At 43.5% G+C, this 23,403-nt stretch overlaps 1 protein-coding gene across 3 annotated transcripts in view; it reads left to right on the top strand.

Moving 5' to 3' along the window:
- The window catches only part of LOC111955735 (RNA polymerase II subunit A C-terminal domain phosphatase), a 116,208-nt gene that overhangs the window by 36,255 nt on the left and 56,550 nt on the right, over positions 1–23,403 (top strand). For all 3 annotated transcript variants that reach the window (XM_023976039.2, XM_023976040.2, XM_023976041.2), the window contains one exon: positions 3,494–3,656. In XM_023976039.2, coding sequence (XP_023831807.1) covers positions 3,494–3,656 — 163 coding nt within the window. The remainder of the gene's footprint in view (positions 1–3,493; positions 3,657–23,403) is intronic.

The raw sequence follows: 23,403 nt of genomic DNA, 5'->3' as shown, positions 1-23,403 counted from the left end.
TGTGGGTGTCCATCAGATGTATTGATATCTGGGATTGATGGTTGGCTTTTCAGTGCTTCTAAGTACCTAGTAAGTCTTCTTGCCCCCCTCATAGCTAGAGGAGCAAGGACACCAGGTCTCGTACCAGTTAGAACATTCTGGAACGTAGCTTGTCTCTGTCCTGTCCTTCTCTTTGCTCTGATGGCTGCTATACGGAGGCAGGTAGCCTAGCGTTGCAGCGTTGGGCCGAAAGGTTGCTGGTTTGAATCTCCAAGCCGAATAGGTGAAAAATCTGCCTATGCCCTTGAGCAAAGCACTTAACCCTAATTCAGCGTTTCCCAAACTCTGTCCTAGGATCCCCAAGGGGTGCATGTTTTGTTTTTTTGTTTTGTTTTTTCGAGTTTGGGAAACCCTGCCCTAATTGCTCCTGGGGCTCTGGATAAAAGCGTTTTCTAAATCAGGGTTTTCCAAACTCACCCCCTCCTGGGTGCACGTTTTGGTTGTTGCCCTAGCACTACACAGCTAAGCACTACACAGCACTACACAGCTAATTCAAACAGCACTACACAGCTAATTCAAATAACCAACTCATCATCAAGCTTTGATCATTTGAATCAGCTGTCTAGTGCTAGGGCAACAATCAAAACGTGCACCCAGGTAGGGCCCCAGGATCCAGTTTGGGAAACCCTGTGCTAAATGACTCTAATGTAAATGTATCACCTTACATTTAGTAGACGCCGGGCCCTGTATATACAGAAGAGCTCTGAAAACTTTGTCAGTGTTCAGAAGATGTAACACTCAAAACAATAACTCTGGCAGCGCTTACAGCTGTAACATAGAGAACAGTGTTTGGTCTGTTAATCATATTTCTATTAGTAGGCCGGGTACCAACTGTCTAGGAGCCGAGCAGCAGGTGTTTACGCTGCAAAGTGGCTCCCCGACCGACCCAGCTCCCTCTAATGAATATATATATGTATACATGAGGCCCACAGCCTATATGCTGTGTGGATTCTTCTCCTGGAATTAAATGATTAGCCGATTCCTGCTGGAGTTTCTGCCTGTTCATTATGTTCTACAGCTAGAGGTGAAGATGAATTAGCATGTTAATGCTGGAAAAGTCTGTTTTGGAGGAGAAATAAAATACTGGGGCTATGATGAATGTGATGGGAAACTGCTCATTAGTCAGCAAGCAGCTACAAGAAGTTATATTACCAGATTTGTATTTCCCAGTCCAACCTCAAGGTTGTATATTACTTGCAGTGTCTGCATGTATTTCTGTTTTCAGTATTGTAGGTAGCTTCTTTACCCATAGTTTGTCAAGATTAAATCTGTCTCACTTTAGAAAACCTTCTGTCCTCCCTGTGTGAGTCACCAAAAGCATCTCTGTCACCTCAATTGGTGTGTACAAAAGAGTTAACATCCTAGTCTTGGTGTTGGTCTCAATTAAAATGTTTTCCTTTGAGCTGGCTCCAAATGTTGTGAAAAGTTTTCATCTCTAAATTGGCTGGCGTCTGTTCACCGGACGGTCTCTGCCGGTGGCTCCTTAACTTTCTGCTTTGAGACAGAAAAGTCATGTTAATAACATCATAATGAAGCTTCGAAGCAGAGCAGAGTTTGTCTCACACACACACACAGTGAGGCACAATGCTGAATTTTTGTTACATAAAACCCAAATTGGAGAGAAATCATCAAAGAAGCTCCGCGCCCAATTAGAGACCACCAGGAGGAAGTGCTGCCGCCTGCAGTGCATACTGGGTGATGTGGAGTGTCGTTCCCCTCTTAATCGCTCAATACTTTCTTGGTTTCTGGGCAAAATGTTCCTCTCAACATCACCACTCAGTGGGGACCAGCCTGTCTCAGCTGTTTATCCTCAGCTAGCTACACCCCTGTTCTCAACGAGGTCCTCTAACCAGATCTAACAGGACAGTAGTGAGACGTGCCAACCCCAGGACTGTCTACTCTATCCTAAACAGATATTATTTGGAGAGCCCGACCGATATGTTTTTTTGTGTCCGATAATTATTCCGACTTTTCGGGGGACAAACGTGCCGATAGACTGTTTTACTGCGGGATTGAAAAAGTGTTTTTCAACACTAAATTCTCAAACTGCCATCCAAAAGATCAATTGTCCAGTAACTTCATATGCTGATGTCCTACATTGTGAAAATAATGACACAGCATGAGAATGGGCACTAGTGTTCAGATCAGCATGAGATTCTCTTTTCATCCTATTTATTGAATATCGGTTATCGTTGGAATTATTGGCCGATACGTTATATCAGTAAAAGGCCAATATCGGCCGCCGATATCAGTCGGGCTCTAATTATTTCCCCAGCCTCACCTTGGCTCCACACACACAGCCTCACCTTGGCTCCACACACACAGCCTCATCTTGGGTCCACACACACAGCCTCATCTTGGGTCCACACACACAGCCTCACCTTAGCTCACCTTGGCTCCTCACACCTTGGCTCCTCACACACACACACGCACACACAGCCTCACCTTGGCTGTCCTCAGATATCCTATACCCTAAACATTCTGCCAAACATAGTCTAAGCCTCGCTCCTTGTAGCGTATCCAAGGATGTTTCTGGGTTCTCCTTCATCTGTAAAATACTATACAGTAGCAGATACCACTCATTGGGAGAAGTGATTGTGTTGTACAAAGGTCCTGCACAATGTGACTGGACAGGAGGAGTTAGCTTAAAATAGACTAATCAGATTCGTCAATGAAGGGCAATATTCTAAGTATTTTGAGTAGACCTCATTTAGAACATGTTATATATCCTGCTTGGCTTAAAATGAAGGAAATATATCTGTAATTTCCTACTATCCCAGTGGATCTCTCTCTGGTCTGCAAACCGCTCTGTCTCCCACTGGGAAATGTCTCATTTTCACAGCGTTTAAAAGCCCAGAAGTTGCTCCCGTCCTCTCTCCCTCCACCCTCTTTCCCTTCCCTACATGTTCTCCCCCTACACTCTGTGGTACACATCACAGATGCGTCCTGCTTCGTGTCGACGTTGTCCTAGATTAAAAAAGGAACGTTTAATGGGTAGCATCTGTCCTTTTTGTTATATTCATTTATAGTTTTACTGTATCGTTCCTCAACATCTGTCCTCGACTTTCTCCCGTGTCTTTGAAAACGCACGCACAAACTTGACATGTGGTTTGTGGTCAACCACATTTCACCTGCCTTTGACAGGACTTGTATGTATGTATGTCTAGTAGGGCTGTAATATTAGCCGTATACTCCTGATAGCCCCTAAGGCTGATGGACTGTAAGCCTGACCCTCTACTGAAAGTTTAGAACATAATGGAAAAATCTAGCTGTTTTGGTAGCTGAATGTAATTAGAAGACGCACAAAGGGTGTTTCTCTTCCTGTTTCCCACTATCGGTGATAACACGTCACTGGTTTTCTCATGGCGATTCACAATGAGTTTATTATGGCTAATTAGGTAATAGTTGGAGATGTTTGTGTCTGGCTGATGGTGGTTTGTTGTGGTGTGACCAGGGGGGGTCAGAAGGACCAGCAGGGGGAGACGGCGGGTCCCTCCAGTCGAGACGACGAGCAGCCTGGACCCTCCTGCCGGCGGAGGGAACGCCAGCCCAGCATGTCAGAGACCAACCCCCTCTACACATTCTGTAAAGAAGACCTGGACAGCATGGACAAGGAGGTGAGGAACACACGCATACATTGTACCCGCTAAACATTTTTCAAAGATGTAGGCATACTGAAAGAAATACTAACAGATCTGGTTGGAAGGACCATGGAAAATACATTCTGTCACAAACATAATACCTTTACATGTGTCTCACATGAACTCTGTGTGAATACAGATTCCATACAGTCTTCAGGCAGGGTTGGCGCTGTACGGTGGACTCTCTGCGGCGTGCTATTATGAGCATCTAATATCTGCCGTACACAGACAGAACCCCACACAGAACTAGACAGAACCACTCGGACATAAAAACATGATGTTCCATCTCTCTCTTTAAGGAAAGTATTCTGAGAATATAATCATTACGCACGCACATGTTCACACACACACACAGTGGTTATAGTGCTGTTTTTCCTGGCACATCCACTGTGTGCAGACTGTGCATCTCCAGCCTCCAAGCTAGATAATGGTGTTTAATGACATCTGAGGGCTGCTAATGTGTCAGGGGACAGACTCCTGGGTCCTCTCCAGCAGCCTCTATTTGTCTCAGTAGGGCTGTCCAGAGTGTGCCTGACTGGAAAAGCTGTCAGTTCTCTGCTTGTTCAGAAAATGACAATGGACAATAAAAGTATTCCTCCATGTCAAGTTTCTCCACCACCGTGTTAGTACTTCTGTTCTCTGCTATCTGTCACTCACTCGTCTAGCAAGTTGTGTGACTGTGCGCTCTGCGTTGTTAATGATGATGATGGCACCACATAGTTTTAATTAATTCCCCAGGGAGCCCAACTCTTGTCCCCCTACTTATGTCTGGCTGGTAAGAGAAGTTCCTCGTCACACGACATGCTCTAATTGACTGGTTAAAGGGAGTCAGAGTGATGCCTCCACGTCTGTTTGAGGTTGAGCTTTCTCGCTTTCAGCCATGCTTATTATTTACATCCCCCCCCCCCCCCACACACACACACACACACACACACACACACACACACACACACACACAGAGAGACAGACAGAAATAATTTGTATGTAAAGGCTTATGTTTTATTGAGTAGTTCTGAACAGTATTCTGTCCCCTGTAGTCATTTTGTGGACATGGCTGTTAAGTTATTTGGAGAGAGACGAAGTGAAAGAAAGGAGAATCTGATGGCTGAATAAAAACTGGAGCGACACTCATGATAGAAATCTGTGTGACGTTGTTTTCTCTCCACTTCCTGACCTGGGTATTATTATTGTCATATAGAATATGACTGGTGGCACTTTTGATACTTTTCTTTCAGGATGTTTCTCGCGCTCACCTCTATCCCTCTGTCTCTATCCTTCTCTCCACCTCTCGCTCTCCTTCTCCCTCGCTCCCTGTCTCCCTTGCCACCAGTACAGGTCACACAGCTTGTCATGGCAAATGGGTTCCAGTTGTGAGTTTTAATCTAATGGTTTGGATATCACTGTGACTGGGGACACTATGATTGACGAAGGGCTTGTTGTGAACCAGKAGACTACAGAAATGGATTATGGCTCTGGCACCCCATTCCGTTTATTGAATTTGCCTTTGTGTTCTAAATAACGTACCTATTCTCTTTAGAGGGATTGCCTGAGCTCTGGCTAAAAGTAGTGCACTACATAGGGAATAGGGTGCCATTTCAGACACACATAAAGTGAATGTCTTGATCTGTTTATGAGTTCAACTGAAAGATAAAGTGCTGTAACCCTGGTCGCCGCAGGCTACGGTTCTGCACTTCTACTGCGGCTCAGACTGCTGTGGCAGAGTCTTCCATGAAAAGAGACATTTATTATTTCTTGTCTTTGGTCCTTTTTAGTTTTAAGTGTTGATGGGAGAATGCTCAGGCTGCACCATGTGTCCTTTTTAAATCACTGAACTAGAAATAAAATGTCTAAGCCTAAAGATCTTGTTACTTATCTCTTTTTGATGGGTAACGTTTCCTCTATCTGTCTACAGAATATCTCTGTTCTGAGTAGGTGTTCAGAATGGCTGTGTGTGGATGAGGATAACTTTTTTAGTATTGTTATTACATTACGTCCATGAACCATGAGATGTCTTCCAATCGAATTACAATTTTCTACTTTTGCCACCTTCTTTTTATCATTGACCACACGTACAGGGGTCAATAACACAGCTAGACATGTTAATGGTATATTACACATCCCATGTTCATTCATCTCCATGTCTCTGARGTAATTTCAGTATGGTGTTATTAACCCCTGTTTTTTTTTGTTTTTTTAACCCCCTTTTCTCCCCAATTTCATGGTATCCAATTGTTAGTAATTACTATCTTGTCTCATCGCTACAAAGGTCGAAAGCCATGCGTCCTCCGAAACACAACCCAACCAAGCCGCACTGCTTCTTAACACAGCGCGCCTCCAACCCGGAAGCCAGCCGCACCAATGTGTCGGAGGAAAGCACAGCTAGTGCTACAATGCAGTGCCCTAGASCACTGCACCACCCGGGAGGCCCTAKTAACCCCTGTTTTAACCGAGCTCACTTTTGTTGTAAACCATTTTGCTTGTCCCATTCTACAATTGTCCCATTATGTCCTTTAACTGTTGTTGTAGGTCTGTTATCTAACATCACCCAGCCTGTTTTCAGTGWTCTCTGCTCCCTTGGGTGTCTGAACCAATTGCTTTGTTTTTATCAAGCTTCACCGAGCCTGTGTTAGAATGGTCATTAAGCCTCTCCCATCCTTCTTTAAAATGTCTGTTTTCTTTAACGTAGCTATTTTCTCATTCAAAGGAAAGAACAGCCTGCATACAATCAAACATAATTTGATAATGCCGTGGCGCTGCCTCTGGTGCTGGGGGGCCTTGAACGTGTGCAAGGCATCATGAAATCAACAGATTATCAGGTGTTTTGTAGTACAATGTTCAACCCGGTGTGTAAAAACGTCTCAATTGAAGGTTGTGGGTCTTCCAGCACGACAAGGACCCCAAACACACATCAAAAAGCACCCAGGAGTGGTTAAGAAGAGATGCTGGACTGTTCTGGAGTGGCCAGCGAATCTGAATCACATCCAAAATCTATGGCGAAATCTGAAAACAATTTTTTTATTTAACCAGGTAGGCTAGTTGAGAACAATTTCTCATTTACAACTGCGACCTGGCCAAGATAAAGCAAAGCAGTGGACATAAACAACAAAACAAAGTTACACATAAACAAACATAGAAAAGAAAAATAGAAAAATCTATGTACAGTGTGTGCAAATGTAGGGAGGTAGGCAATAAATAGGCCCTAGAGGTGAAAATAATTACAATTTAGCATTAATACTGGAGTGATACATGTGCAGATGATGATGTGTAAGTAGAGATACTGGTGTGCAAGAGGGTAAGTAATAATATGGGGATGAGGTAGTCGGGTGTGCTATTTACAGATTGGCTGTGTCCAGGTACAGTGATCGGTAAGCTGCTCWGACAGCTGATGCTTAAAGTTAGAGAGGGAGATATAAGACTAAAGCTTCAGAGATTTTTGCAATTTGTTCYAGTCATTGGCAGCAGAGAACTGGAAGGAATGGCGGCCAAAGGAAGTGTTGGCTTTGGGGATGACCAGTGCAATATACCTGCTGGAGCGCRTGCTACGGGTGGGTGTTGCTATGGTGACCAGTGAGCTGAGATAAGGCGGCGCTTTACCTAGCGAAGACTTATAGATGACCTGGAGCCAGTGGGTTTGGCGATGGATATGTAGTGATTGCCAGCCAACGAGAGCATTCAGGTCGGGGTTTTGGTGATAAAACAGATGGCACTGTGATAGACTACATCCAGTTTGCTGAGTAGAGTGTTGGAGGCTATTTTGTAAATGACATCGCCGAAGTTAAGGATCGGTAGGATAGTCAGTTTTACGAGGGTATGTTTGGCGGCATGAGTGGAGGAGGCTTTGTTGCGAAATATGAAGCCGATTCTAGATTTAATTTTGGATTGAAGATGCTTGATGTGAGTCTGGAAGGAGAGTTTACAGTCTAACCAGACACCTAGGTATTTGTAGTTGTCCATATATTCTAGATCAGAACCGTCCAGAGTAGTGATGCTATTCAGGCGGGAGGGTGCGGGCAGCAAACGGTTTAAGAGCATGCACTTAGTTTTACTAGCATTTAAGAGCAGTTGAAGGCCACGGAGGGAGAGTTGTATGGCATTGAAGCCCCTTTTGGAGGTTTGTTAGCACAGTGTCCGTGAAGGGCCAGATGTATACAGAATGGTGTCGTCTGCATAGAGGTGGATCAAAGAATCCCCAGCAGCAAGAGCGACATCATTGATGTATACAGAGAACAGAGTCGGCCTGAGAATTGAACCCTGTGGTACCCCCATAGAGACTGCCACAGGTCCGGACAACAGGCCCTCCGATTCGACACACTGAACTAAATCTGAGAAGTAGTTGGTGAACCAGGCGAGGCAGTCATTTGAGAAACCAAGGCTGTTGAGTCTGCCGATAAGAATACGGTGATTGACAGAGTCGAAAGCCTGGGCCAGGATCATGAAGACCGCTGCACAGTACTGTCTTTTATCGATGGCGGTTATGATATCGTTTAGGACCTTGATCGGGGCTGAGGTGCACCCATGACCAGCTTGGAAACCAGATTGCATAGTGAAGGCACGGTGGGATTCGAAATGGTTGGTGATCTGTTTATTAACTTGGCTTTCGAAGATTTTAGAAAGACAGGGCAGGATGGATATACAGTAGGTCTATAACAGGTTGGATCTAGAGTGTCTCCCCCTTTTGAAGAGGGGGATGACCACGGCAGCTTTCCAATCTTTGGGGATCTCAGACGATACGAAAGAGAGGTTGAACCGGCTAGTAATAGGGGTTGGAACAATTTTGGCTGATAATTTTAGTTGGTGGAGGGAACCCCTAAAATATTGTAGAATTAGAGCAGTTTTCTGCTAAGTGGGTCAACKTGTCAGTAGAAAGGTGCAGCAAGCTCATTGATGGCTACAAAAAGCTTTTGTCTGCGGTTATCTTGGCCAAAGGCTGTTCAACCAAGTACTAGTGCCAATAATTTCGTCCATGCCATTTTTCTTTTATACATTTAATGTGGTGCACTTAAGTTTACAAAAATACATTTTTTTCCCCCCAATGTTGAAAATCCAATAACAAGGTTTAGTGACCAAAAAGTTTTTTTCAATTTCATCTTATTTGAGAAGAAATTGTTTTTTTTGTTTTTTTTTTGAGCGGAAGGTTGCCAATGTATTTGGCCGCAACTGTAGGCCTGCATAGCTTTATTTATTTGCTATTAATAATCTGTTGGTCCTGGTGGAATCCCAATTTTTAAATATCTCCCTCCAGTATGTGGCAGACGGTTAGTGTTTTTATTAGAGGTCGACCGATTAATCAGAATGGCCGATTTTAATTAGGGCCGATTTCAAATTTTCATAACAATCGGAAATCGGTATTTTTGGACACCGATTTTGCAGATTTTTTAAATATATATTTTTTACACCTTTATTTATCTAGGCAAGTCAGTTAAGAACACATTCTTATTTTCAATGACGGCCTAGGAACGGTGGGTTAACTGCCTTGTTCAGGGGCAGAACGACAGATTTTTACGTTGTCAGCTCGGGGATTCAATCTTGCAACCTTACGGTTAACTAGTCCAACGCTCACAACCTGATTACATTGCACTCCACGAGGAGCCTGCCTGTTATGCGAATGCAGTAAGAAGCCAAGGTAAGTTGCTAGCTAGCATTAAATGTATCTTATGAAAAACAATCAATCAATCAATCATAATCACTAGTTAACTACACATGGTTGATATTACTAGTTTAGCGTGTCCTGCGTTGCATATCATCGATGCGGTGGCATTCGCGAAAAAGGACTGTCGTTGCTCCGTGTACCTAACCATAAACATCAATGCCTTTCTAAAATCAATACACAAGTATATATTTTTAAACCTGCATATTTAGTTAATATTGCTTCAGTTAAAAATGTTTCATTATTTATTTGAGGCTAAATGATTTTATTGATGTATTATATTAAGTTAAAAGAAGTGTTCATTCAGTATTGTTGTAATTGTCATTATTACACAAAAAATTAACGATTAATCGGTTTCGGCTTTTTTTTGGTCCTCCAATAATCGGTATCGGCGTTGAAAATCCTAATCGGTCAACCTCTAGTTTTTATAGCAGGTAAATTAGTGGTCATGTCAATATATCACTCTGGGTCTGGCTGCCCTGTCACTGAGCTACTAGTCACTTCAGGACTGTCAATAATCTGCCTGCATTAATGTGTTTAAATATTAGGAAAGTCAAATCATTAATAATTAAGTMAAATCTTACCTGATTTGACTAGACTTGATGTTGCCAGGGAACTATGTTTGGATTACTACAGCCGAACCGAGAGGAGTGTTTTTAACAGTCTTTTCTCAGCAGCGTATGGCATCAGGTCTGTCAGACAGGCTGAGGAATGGGACGACTAATGTGGTGATCACTGATCTACAGTACGCTCCTACAGAGAGACAGGTACTGAGCTCTTATAGAGATGGAAAGAGACAGAGGAAGGAACAGATATATCCATCTAATAACTTCTATCGTACCTTAAAATAGGAGAAGATCAGGAAGCAGGGGCTGGATTTACATGGAACAGACAAAACAAGTGCATGAGCTAAGGACGTACGTTTGAGGTTAATTTGCAATTCATTTAATTCTGTCTGAGTCATGAAATGTAGGCTAACGCCCTCATGTGTGACTTGGGTGTTTTTTTTATCCCCTATATCAAGCATTCTGGGGCTTTTTGTCACCTTGGCGGTCATCTAAAGGTTGTTTCATGGTAATCGATTCAATGGCCGTATTAAAACCATTAAATGGTTGCTCAAGATGTTTAGACCTGCCATTGAATTTCTATTGTGACCCAAAGCCAGTCCTCTCTGCTCAAAGACCTCAGTTCTCACTGTAGATGTAGTGCTGTGATTGGTTGTGTGATGGACCATGAACAGGAAGGAATGCGGATGCTGGGTATTGTTCCCTAAAGACCAGCAGTGTTGTGTAAATGTGACATTTTGGATGGTAGGACTTAAATCTCCGAGGGCTTCAGGAGCCAAAAGCCAGCATTCTAGCAGACAGACACGTTCTCCCAAAGTGTAGATGCTTTAAAGTTATACATTCATCAGTCCCTCCAGGATTCTGCGATTGCATTATTCTATGCAAAATCAACCACTCCACACACATTATACAAGAGCTTGCAATTTTGACAAATCACCACACTTTACTGCAGAAAAAGGTCCTATCAAATTGTTCGCAATTTCGACCACTGTTACTGTGGAATACAGCCCAATCAAACCACACGTGAACAAATGTTTCTCCCCCCCCCAAAAAAAAAGTCAGCTAAAGACTGTGCAAGAATCAGCATAGCATGTGTACAGAATGTCTGACCAGCCACCACAGCAGCGGCAGTCAGCAGATCACTGTGACCGAAGCGATAGCAGGGAAATCTGTGGTGTTCTTTTTGAACTAACCTTCACTGACTCGAAGAATCTTTWTTCTTTTTTGTTTGAACGGCTGGCCGCAATGAATCAATGAATCGCASTGAAGGCTTGATACACACTCCTCCGGCTCAACACAGCACCTCCAGAGACATGCTCAAACTAACAACTGTCTGTCATATATGTGTGCTAGAAAATAGATCATGCTGGAGGCTGCATAGAGACATATTCTGCTTAGTCGTATTAGAATTGAGTGCATACATTGTATTGGTTTATTTTTTATTAACATGATAGAGAAAAATATAAACTCAGCAAAAAAAGAAACGTCCTCTCACTGTCAACTGCGTTTATTTTCAGCTAACTTAACATGTGTAAATATTTGTATGAATATAAGATTCAACAACTGAGACATATAAACTGAACAAGTTCCACAGACATGTGACYAACAGAAATGGAATAATGTGTCCCTGAACAAAGGGGGGGGGTCAAAATCAAAAGTAAGTCAGTATCTGGTGTGGCCACCAGCTGCATTAAGTACTTCAGTGCATCTCATCCTCATGGACTGCACCAGATTTGCCAGTTCTTGCTGTGAGATGTTACCCCACTCTTCCAYCAAGGCACCTGCAAGTTCCCGGACATATCTGGAGGGAATGACCCTAGCCCTTACCCTCTGATCCAACAGGTCCCAGACGTGCTCAATGGAATTGAGATCCRGGCTCTTCGCTGGCCACGGCAGAACACTGACATTCCTGTCTAGCAGGAAATCACGTACAGAACGAGCAGTATGGCTGGTGGCATTGTCATGCTGGAGGGTCATGTCAGGATGAGCCTGCAGGAAGGGTACCACATGAGGGAGGAGGATGTCTTCCCTGTAACGCACAGCGTTGAGATTGCCTGCAATGACGAAAAGCTCAGTCCGATGATGCTGTGACACACTGCCCCACCTCCAAATCGATCCCGCTCCAGAGTACAGGCCTCGGTGTAACGCTCATTCCTTCGATGATAAAAGCGATTCCGACCATCACCCCTGGTGAGACAACACAGTGACTCGTCAGTGAAGAGCACTTTTTGCCAGTCCTGTCTGGTCCTGCGACGGTGGGTTTGTGCCCATAGGCGACGTTGTTGCGGGTGATGTCTGGTGAGGACCTGCCTTACAACAGGCCTACAAGCCCTCAGTCTAGCCTTTCTCAGCCTATTGTGGACAGTCTGAGCACAGATGGAGGGATTGTGCGTTCCTGGTGTAACTCGGGCAGTTGTTGCCATCTTGTACCTGTCCCGCAGGTGTGATGTTCGGATGTACCAATCGTGTGCAAGTGTTGTTACACGTAGTTACACGTACACGTAGCCACTGCGAGAACGATCAGCTATCCGTCCTGTCTCCCTGTAGCGCTGTCTTAGGCGTCTCACAGTACAGACATTGCAATTTATTGCCCTGGCCACATCTGCAGTCCTCATGCCTCCTTGAAGCATGCCTAAGGCACGTTCACGCAGATGAGTAGGGACCCTGTTTATGTAAAGCCGCCACAAAATCAAGTGTTCTAAACAGCAGATATCACAAAGGAAATATGTCAAAAATCCCGGAGAGATTCATTGTGTGTGTCTGTCCGTGCGCGTGCTTCATAAATAGCATATAGACTGAGCAGTTAGTCTAACTAATAATCTCTTCAGAGTCCCCTCGCCTCTCAGTCCGATGCTTATTCTGTACCCTGTGTTTTAACTATGTATTTAWTCTGCTCTGTATTGGAGTCCCTTAAGAGGAACTCTGTGTAGAATGTATCTTTCATGGTTCAGTGGTACTCTTCTTTATTTCCTTTTTTAGCAATATTCTTTTACTCGATTTCAGCTGTATTATTGTTCCGTGGTCTTTATGACGATGTGATGATGGTTTAGTTGAGTGGATTAGTTCTCTGTTATGCAGTACAAGAGCATCTAGAACATGCTGCATATCAATTCATCTGTCCACTTTAATTGGTGCAACACAAGTTGTAACCCAACAGGGGGTTAAAAGTGTGCCTACTTTGCAACTGCCACGATGTGAATCTAGACTGTACCCTTTTAATGCGTGCTTCCGAAAGAGCAATAGCAAAGCCGGTTGAGTGAAAAATCCAACCACTGGGGTCCCCTGTAATAATGTTTTAAATGTCATCCTCTTCACTCTTCCCACTTCTCTCTCTCTCTCTCCTCATTTTCCTTTCCCTGCCTTTTCAAAAAGGCCTGCTCATGACATTTTTAAACGTATGAAAACTTTGGAGGAAGAGAAACATTTGGTGGTGCTGGCTTTGCGTCACAAATGRSACCCTCTTCCCTATATAGTGCACTACTTTTGACCTTAGCCCATAGTGTTCTGGCCAAAAGTAGTCCACTATATACAGGGAATGGGGTGCCATTTGGGACGAACCCTGAGTCCTATCTCAGTCAGGTAGGCTTGATGCTAGCTCACATTTAAATGTCAGGGCTGGTTCCATCCCTGGATGTGTCAGTTTACAAAGAGTAGCTAAATGTGTACGGTTGCCTGGTGACGTGTCGTAGCGGTGTATGCCAACTGGGTGACCTTTTACTTTATAACCCATTCAGTCTTGTTAGCGCTGTTATTACCGAGCCTTTAGCATTCTGCCATAAACCACTGCAAGCAGTTATGCTAACATCTGCTTTAGCATATCTGGTTTAGGTGACATTTATATTCTTTGGCCATTCAACCTTGTTAGCTTTTTAGCGGTGTAGGTACGCAGCCTTTAGCTTTACGCCACCATTTCATTGGCCTTGTAGTTTGGGTCCGCCCTGAGATTGGCTGGTTGGGAGTTGGATCCCCGGCTGAATCATACCRAAGACTGTAAAAATGAGACCCGGTGTCTCCTTGGCACTCTGCATTAAGGATATAGATTGGGGGTAAGGCCCTCTGATAAACCAGAGTCCTGTCCAGGGTTGTACTTTGTACATCAAGCTGCCTCACGCTACAGCAACAGGAGATCGGCTTCTGCTCCAAGGCTCGTGCAAGGCTAATTGCAGTAGCATTACACCATAGGACACTGCTTGCACCTCCTGGCCATTAAAACTATTATAACCCGGTTGGCATTGTGCCCCTGTTCAATCCTACAGTGACTGCAGTCATCCTAACCCCTGTGCGATCTGTGCTATCTGATAGGGTGTTATCTGGCATGTAGTCGTGACTGAGCAGCCATTGTTTTATGTTTCAGTAAAAGCAGAGGACAGATGGGATTCATCCCCCAGTACTGTCTGTTATTGGATCAGGAAGTATTCTGCTGAACTGTAAACATCTCACCAGTGCAGATCAGATTGGAACTCCTGGGCTGAGTTCTAATCCGATTTTACTGTCCACATCAGCAAGATTTCAAATACTATTTGAACCCAGGTCTTCTTCCTCTGACGAATTAGAACGGTTCTGGAATGAGTGGCAGTATATCCTATGTTCTCATTTACTGTTACTGGTGTTCCCATAAGGTTGCACCGGAATCACATCAGTTACCCAACGGTGAGACAAACATAGTCAAGCTGCTCATTAGTCTGATCCCTGTGTAGATGGATGGTAAAAAAGCACTCCTGCACGGCTGTGTGGAAACGAGTGTTTTAGTTTGAGTGTCTCCTCCCTTATCAGCTCTGTTCCAGGTCCCCGTCTGTCTCTCGCCTTTCACACCTCAGCACGAATTAGAYGGACACGACCCGCCTTCCCATGATAAACATCAGACACACAGCCTCGCCCTCATGGTAAAAACACGGACCACCCTCCTGGTAAGGACCACCACTGTATAGCACACTACCTCTGATCTGGAGGGTAGGGAAAATCAAGCCACTTTCCCCCTCATTTATGCATTTTGTACCCCTCCCCTTCCATCTTCTTCACACAACAAAAGTATTTTCSACAGTCTTGAATAAATCATGAAAGGGAGAGCCAGAGAGCCGAAGGGTGTAAATCTGCTCCACTCCCAACAATCAGAATGTTGAGGTTATTCAACCCCCTCCATCTAGCCATGTGGACACAAAAGGCTTAAACCTATTTAGGGAGTATTTCACTATTTTACAATATGATGTTAGATGGTTCCTCACTCTGAAAGTAATTGTAATCCGTGGTTCGGTTTTCATTAAACAGCCATTGAGAACTATAGCCACTGCTAGCTAAAAATCTATGGTAATGGTAGGGGCATGTGAACATGTTTATTTTTATGGCCAAATAACCTTTAACATCGAACCAAATGGAGTTGATTTKAGTTGATTTCAGGTGATTTGTCAAGTAATCACATGCCCCCATCAYTTCCAATGATTTTTATATAGAGGTGGCTAAAGTTAGCTGAAGATTGTAGTGTCTTTTTCAAAGAACCGAACTATAGATTACAATTTATCATGGCCCATAGCCTACTTTCAGGGTGAAGAACCTAACATCAAGTTGTAAAATAGTAAAATAGTGACCTACTCCTACTAAGGTSCATATGGCAGTTTTTGAAGGTGTTCTTAGCATAGGGAGGGCTATATATTTTTTATTTATCTTGAACTTACAATGCTTAGATGTGCAGAATCATGACAGCTGGATGCCCACTAATGTTGTGGATGTGCAGTAGCTACTAGCTACCTTACAGACATAAGATTAGTGCAGTTATTATAATGGTCTCTTATAGAGGTTGGGTGCTCCTTTCACACACAGATCACTGGGTTCCCACTGTACCCTGTGGAACACTGTTGCAATTCTTTGCATTTATATATAAAAAAATAAATTAAAAAAAGTCTGAGAACCTGATCCAGAGCGCACAGGACTTCATCCAGGATCTCTCTGTACTTTGCTCCGTTCATCTTTGCCTCGATCCTGACTAGTCTCCCAGTCCCTGCCACTGAAAAACATCCCCACAGCATGATGCTGCCACCACCATGCTTCACCATAGGGAGGGTGTCAGGTTTCCTCCAGACGTGACGCTTGGCATTCAGGCCAAAGAATTCAATCTTGGTTTCATCAGACCAGAGAATCTTGTTTCTCATGGTCTGAGAGTCTTTAGGTGCCCTTTGGCAAACTCCAAGCGGGCTGTCATGTGTCTTTTATTGAGGAGTGGCTTCCGTCTGGCCACTCTACCATAAAGTCCTGATTGCTGGAGTGCTGCAAAGATGGTTTTCTTTTTTGAATGATCTCCCATCAATACAGAGGAGCTCTAGAGCTCTGTCAGAGTGACCATCGGGTTCTTGGCACCTCCCTGACCAGGGCCCTTCTCCCCCGATTGCTCAGTTTGGCCGGGCGGCCAGCGCTAGGAAGAGTCTTGGTGGTTCCAAACTTCTTCCATATGAGAATGATGGAGGCCACTGTGTTCTTGGGGACCTTCAATGCTGCAGAATTTTTTGTGTCTTGACACAATCCTGTCTCGGAGCTCTATGGACAATTCCTTTGACCTCCTGGCCTGTTTTTTTTCTCTGACATGCACTGTCAACTGTCAACTGTGGGACCTTTTATATAGATAGGTGTGTGCCTTTCCAAATCCTGTACAATCAACTTAGTTTACCACAGGTGGACTCCAAGTTGTAGAAACATCTCAAGGATGACCAATGGAAACCGAATGCTCCTGAGCGAAATTTCGAGTCTTATAGCGCAGGGTCTGAATACTTGTGTAAATACGGTATTTGTTTTTTTATTTTTAATACATTTGCTAAAATTTCAATACAGTTTTTGCGGGCCTCCCGAGTGGCGCAGCGGTCTAAGCCGTCACTACAAACCTGGGTTCGATTCCAGGCTGTGTCACAGCCGGCCGTGACCGGGAGACTCGTGAGGTGGCGCACAATTGGGCCAGCGTTGTCCGGGTTAGGGGAGGGATTTCCTTGTCACATCACGCTCTAGCTACTCCTTGTGGCATGCCGGGCACCTGCAAATTGACTTCGGTCGCCAGCTGGACGGTGTTTCCTTCGACACATTGGTGTGACTGGCTTCCGGGTTAAGCGAGCAGTGTCAAGAAGCAGTGCGGCTTGGCAGGATCGTGTTTCGGAGGACGCATGGCTCTCAACCTTCACCTCTCCCGAGTCCATAGGGGAGTTGCAGCGACGGGACAAGACAGTAACTACCAATTTGGATATCATGAAATTGGGGAGAATAAGGGGTTAAAGTAAAAATATTTTTAAAAAGTGCAATCATTTATACATACACAAGTTTTGACACCTACTCAAGAGTTTTTCTTTATGTTTTACTATTTTCTACATTGTAGAATAATAGTGAAGAATAATAGTGAAGACATCAAAACTATGAAAACACACATATGGAATTATGTAGTAACCAAAAAGTGTTAGACAAATCAATATATTTTAGATTCTTCAAAGTAGCCAACCTTTGCCTTGACAGCTTTGCACACTCTTGGCATTTTCTCAACCAGCTTCACCTGGAATGCTTTTCCAACAGTCTTAAAACTTCTTGCAACTATAGGGGGTGCTGTTCCGCATTAGCATTTTTTGGTCTCCAAATTAAACTGCCTCGTGCTCAATTCTTGATCGTACAATATGCATATTATTGTTATTATTGGATAGAAAACACTTTCTAGTTTCTATAGCCGTTGGAATTTTGTCTCTGAGTGGTACAGAACTACTTCTACAGCACTTTTCCTGACAGGGAGTCAGATTTCAGAAATTTTGACCCCTGATCTGGGGTCGGTTTTAAGGTGCCTGTAAATGCTATGGAGAAACCGACACTGCCTACGTCTTCCTCTGGGTGTCAGTACGTCATGACGTTTTGAATGGATTCGATTGCGCAATCAGAGCCACTATAAAACAACAAAACGTGGAAGTACCGTTCTTTTCCTTCGCGCGTCTTACGCAAGATGGACATCGGACTTGCCTCCTTCCAAATGGTTGTTTAGCCAGTAATATTTTCTCCGGTCATGTTTTTACTCGTTATAGTTGTTAAAAACATCATAATGTAGTTAATTTGAACCGTTTTATAGCAATTTATATCCGTTTAGTGCGATTTTGAGGAATTTCTTTGTCGTGCACTTTGAAGCTTTGGGCACGTTTCGGGGTCTCGGTCGATGTTAGTGGACATTTCGAAGGACAGAGGACATCTATCGACCAAAAGAAGATTAGACCCAAGAAAGGATACATTGCCCAAGAATCTGATGGAAAATCACCTCATAGTAAGAAATATTCAATATCTGTCTCTTATACACATCTAGATGTGTATAAGAGACAGATGCTAGCTATGCTAATCAGTGTGTGGGGGGGTGGGGGGTGATCCCGGACCCGGGGTAGAGGCTCATGAAAGGTTAAAGGCTGTCTCTTATACACATCTAGATGTGTATAAGAGACAGGTATAACCACGGTTTTGTATGGCTAAATATGCACATTTTCGAACAAACTCTATATGTATGTTGTAAAATGATGTTACAGGAGTGTCATCGGAAGAATTCTGAGAAGGTTAGTGAAAAAATTAATATATTTTGGCGATGATTACGGTATAGCTCTCTTTGGCTTGAATCGATGCTCTGGTAACGTTTGCACATGTGGTATGCTAACTTATCGATTTATTGTGTTTTCGCTGTAAAACGCTTAGAAAATCTGAAATATTGTCTGAATTCACAAGAACTGTGTCTTTCCATTGCTATGCTTTGTCTATTTTTATGAAATGTTTTATGATGAGTAAATTGGTCATACACGTTGCTCTCTGTAGTAATTCTAGTCGAGTTGTGATGGTGGGTGCAATTGTAAACTGTGATTTCTACCTGAAATATGCACATTTCTCTAACAAAACCTATCCTATACCATAAATATGTTATCAGACTGTCATCTGATGAGGTTTTTTCTTGGTTAGTGGCTATCAATATCTTAGTTTAGCCGAATTGGTGATAGCTACTGGTGGAGAGAAAAAATGGTGGACAAAGAAATTGTGTATTTTGCTAACGTGTTTAGCTAATAGATTTACATATTGTGTCTTCCCTGTAAAACATTTTAAAAAACAGAAATGATGGGTTTATTCACAAGATCTGTATCTTTCATCTGGTGTCTTGGACTTGTGATTTAATGATATTTAGATGCTACTATCTACTTGTGAAGCTATGCTAGCTATGCTAATCAGTGTGTGGGGGGGTGGGGGGTGATCCCGGACCCGGGGTAGAGGCTCATGAAAGGTTAAAGGAGTTCCCACATATGCTTTGCACTTGTTGGCTGCTTTTCCTTCACTCTGCGGTCCCAACTCATCCCAAACCATCTCAATTAGGTTGAGGTTGGGTGATTGTGGAGGCCATTTCATCTGATGCAGCACTCCATCACTCCCCTTCTTGGTTAAATAGCCATTACACAGCCTGGAGGTGTGGTGGGTCATTGTCCTGTTGAAAAACAAATGATAGTCCCAATTAAGCGCCATCCAGATGGGATGGCGTATTGCTGCAGAATGCTTTGGTAGCCATGCTGGTTAAGTGTGCCTTGAATTCTAAATCAATCCGTGTCACCAGCAAAGCACCATCACACCTCCTACATGCTTCACGGTGGGAACCACACATGTGGAGATCATCCGTTCACCTACTCTGCGTCTCACAAAGACACAGCGGTTGGAACCAAAAATCTCAAATTKKRACTCATCAGACCAAAGGACAGATTTCCACAAGTCTAATGTCCATTGCTCTTGTTTCTTGGCCCAAGCAAGTCTCTTCTTATTGGTGTCCTTTAGTTGTGGTTTATTTGCAGCAATTTGACCATGAAGGCCTGATTCATGCAGTCTCCTCTGAACAGTTGATGTTGATGTCTGATACTTGAACTCTGAAGCATTTATTTGGGCTGCAATTTCTGAGGCTGGTAACTTTAATTGAACTTATCCTCTGCAGCAGAGGTAACTCTTCCTTTCCTGTGGTGGTCATGAGAGCCAGTTTCATCATAGCGCGTGATGGTTTTGTGACTAGACTTGAAGAAACTTTAAAAGTGCTTGACATTTTCCGTATTGAGTGACCTTCATGTCTTCAAGTAATGACGGACTGTCGTTTCTATTTGCTTATTTGAGCTGTTCTAGCCTTAATATGGACTTGGTATTTTACCAAATAGGGCTATCTTCTGTATACCCCCCCTACCTTGTCACAACACAACTGATTGGCTCAAATGCATTAAGAAGGATAGAAATTTCACAAATTAACTTTTAACAAGAGTTCCTCAACCTCATGGTTGATAGAATGCCAAGAGTGTGCAAAGCTGTCATCAAGGCAAAGGGTGGCTACTTTGAAGAATCTCAAATATAAAATAWATTTAGGTTTATTAAACTTTTTTTGGTTACTACATGATTCCATGTGTTATTTCATAGTTTTTGTCTTCACTATTATTCTACAATGTAGAAAATAGTMYAAATGAATTTAAACCCTTGAATGAGTAGGTGTGTCCAAACTTGACTGGCACAGTATATACCTGTTTTTGCTTTGTCATTATGGAGTATTGTGTGTAGATTGTTGAGGGGGGGAAATTATTTAATCCATTGTAGAATAAGGCTGTAACGTAACAAAATGTGGAAAAAGGGGTCTGACTATTTCCCAAATACACTATGTAAATTACTTTCACTACCATTACAGTAATTGAAAAACATAATGACATGGTGACCATTAGAGATACTTTGGAATTCATACCGCGTCTACTATGAAGGAAGTTAGGGATAGTTTCGCGAGCCAATACTAACTAGTGTTAGCGTAATGAATCTATGGTAACAGCTAGCATACTAGTTGTTACCATAGACTTCCAGTCATTGCGCTAACGCTAGTTAGCAACTTCCTCCAAACAGCACGACAAGGCATAAAATGGTGTCCACGAGTTCATCTGTCTCTGAGAAAAAATTCCCGAAGTGTCCCTTTTTAAAATACTGTCTTGAAGTAGCATAAGGCCAGTGATGATGCAAAGGGACTCCYGTGAGACCTAGTAGCAGATCAACATCTAGTAGAACTGTCACCATGGGGATTCATGCWCACCCAATGTTCTCTCAATGCTCCAGGCTATTGATCACTGTATCATATCCATCAGTGGGGTCTGACCCTAGTGGACAGTTGTCTGACCTGGAAGAGAAAGAATACTGTCGCTGCCTCGCAACCAGAAATAACCTGTTGAAAGCTAGTATGAACAAAAAGAGGTTTAAATTGAGATGTTTTTACATGGCTGCAGTGCTACGCGAGGGAATGGACTGGACACAGCTCTTTACCTTCATTGGTAGAATCCCATTGATTGAAATTGGACAGAGAACTGCTGCGGTCTCTATTCCTCCGTGTGTTTTGGAAGTCTCCTAGAAAATCACACTTTCTAGATAGGTCCTTTCTCCCTTTTTTTGTCTGTATGCTATCCTCTTCTAACGTCTTTCGCAGTAGAAATGCCAGCTAATCCATGCTCTCTGCTCTCTGCGACAGCTTTCAGAGAAACTAATGCTCTACCCACACACTGAAAGTGTGTGTACGTTTTTCAGAGAACTCATTTTGTCAGTGTGAATCAGTCGGATGTTTGGGGTGATTACACAACCAGAAGTGATAATAATTCTTTAGTTTGTCCTTGTTTCAATGGACGGCCATTTCCTCTTTTCAGCTTTCAGCTCTCGCTTCTTCTAACCGACACAAAAGCCTAGCATGACTAAGAGAAGAGCCTTCTGAAAAACAAATGAAAAACATGAACAGCACTCAGAATGCTGTCCCTGAAAAACCTTGAGACGCATCATCTGGCGCCAAGCGAATGAGAAGCCTTTATCTTTGATATTGTATCTTCTCTCAGTATGGAACAGAAGGGAACCGGGGCAGTCAAGGTATCTCTCCCCCGGAGTGGGTTGTAATGAGATGGCCATTGTGTCTCTCTGCCTTCACAGATAGAGGATGGAGACAGAATTTTGGGAGATTGGGCTGCTGTGTCTTCTGCAGATTACAAGAACTGAGCCCCCTGCTTCCTCTTCTCACCTCCCCCCTCCTCTCCAACTGAACGGGAAGGAGGCTGCCTGAAGAAGACATCACTATATCATTTATAACGAGCCAGTGGGGGGATAAAAATGATTTAGCAACAGAATGGATCATCTAAGATTTCCATGTTTCTACAATGGGAAGAAAAAAGTGTCTGGCAAGCTTTTTGTGTCTGTGAAAATGTGTTGTTTCTAGCTTTCTGAGTTCTCTGTGATCAGACATTATGAATGCCTGTGAGTGGCTCTCCTTCCCCTGCCTGGTTGGCTTTGTCCCAGCTGAGGATTGTTCTTTGATTGTTCCAGGATTGGGCTGTGTTCTGAGTTCTGGCCTGGGGAACAGGCAGGATATGCCAATCAGCCAGCCATAGGTGAACAGACCAGACCAGCCTATGCCAGCCAACCAACCTGCCAGACAGGGAGTGGGAGAACCTTGATCACTCTGGGTGCCACTGCCTGGGGCGTCTGACTGAAACAGGTCCCAGGTTGTGGGTGGTGAATCACAGCAAAGCAGAAGAGTTTCCCGTCTCCCCCACATTCACCAAAATGGCAGATGGTCCAGAGACTAGTCACCTGCCTGTGATAATGACAAATGATGACGATGAGGTTATTTATTTGGTTTGTTTGCCTGCATGCATACAGGCTGTTATATTTATTAGCTGCTAGTCTAAAGCCTCCCTCGGGGCTGACCAAGGTGCCAGGGCCAGATAAGAGAGGCTGCTATTTGATGTGTGATTCCAAAAGCTCTATAATCAATGGGTGTCTTTTAATATGGAGTTGTGGCTATTGGTAGCATGAACAGTCCTATGGTTGGCAATGCAGTGATGTGGAGTGGATTGCCATGCAGCTTAAGAGCAAGCAGTGGGTGACGGTTTTTCTCCATTTCGAGAGCTTCGTCCTCACTGTTGAGTTCATAACTAGCAAATAAATAGTCTATGGATAAAGTTTACTGATTTTACAAAACACCAACCACCGTCTTATTACATCCCGTCATCAATCTTTTCCAATCAGTTTCCAATCTCTGAAAGGAAAAACGCAGCCGTGAGAGTCTCATGTTGACTCTTAACATCAAGCAGACAGACATCACACTGGATTAGAGCAGAGCCAGTGCTAAAATGCCACACCGCTGCAGGACGTCACCCTTTCCTCTCCCAGGGTACACCAGGGGCAACGGTCACAGACCGCCTACAGACACAGTTCTGCATCTCACCCCATAATCCTTTGTCTGATCAGATTCAGGTGATGGCCGTTGCTGCACCGCTGACTTCATTGCTTGCTTTGTCCCTAGCTCAGTCTGTTGACCTTTTCTTCTTGGTCCAGGTCAGAAATCAGATGGCTGACTGACGTGTGTTCAAGACTTGTTAAACTGACTGGAAGTGAAACCTCTACAAGTTCTTCATTCCTTTCTTCTCCACTATTATTATTTCCGCWACGGAGAGTATAAATATTTCTCTCTGACTGGTTGATATCGCTGTCCAAGGTG

Source organism: Salvelinus sp. IW2-2015, linkage group LG31, assembly GCF_002910315.2.
Source record: "Salvelinus sp. IW2-2015 linkage group LG31, ASM291031v2, whole genome shotgun sequence".
In the NCBI taxonomy this organism is placed as follows: Eukaryota; Metazoa; Chordata; class Actinopteri; order Salmoniformes; family Salmonidae; genus Salvelinus; species Salvelinus sp. IW2-2015.
The sequence above is the reverse complement of the archived record's forward strand: the minus strand, read 5'-3'. Positions and strand labels throughout refer to the sequence as shown.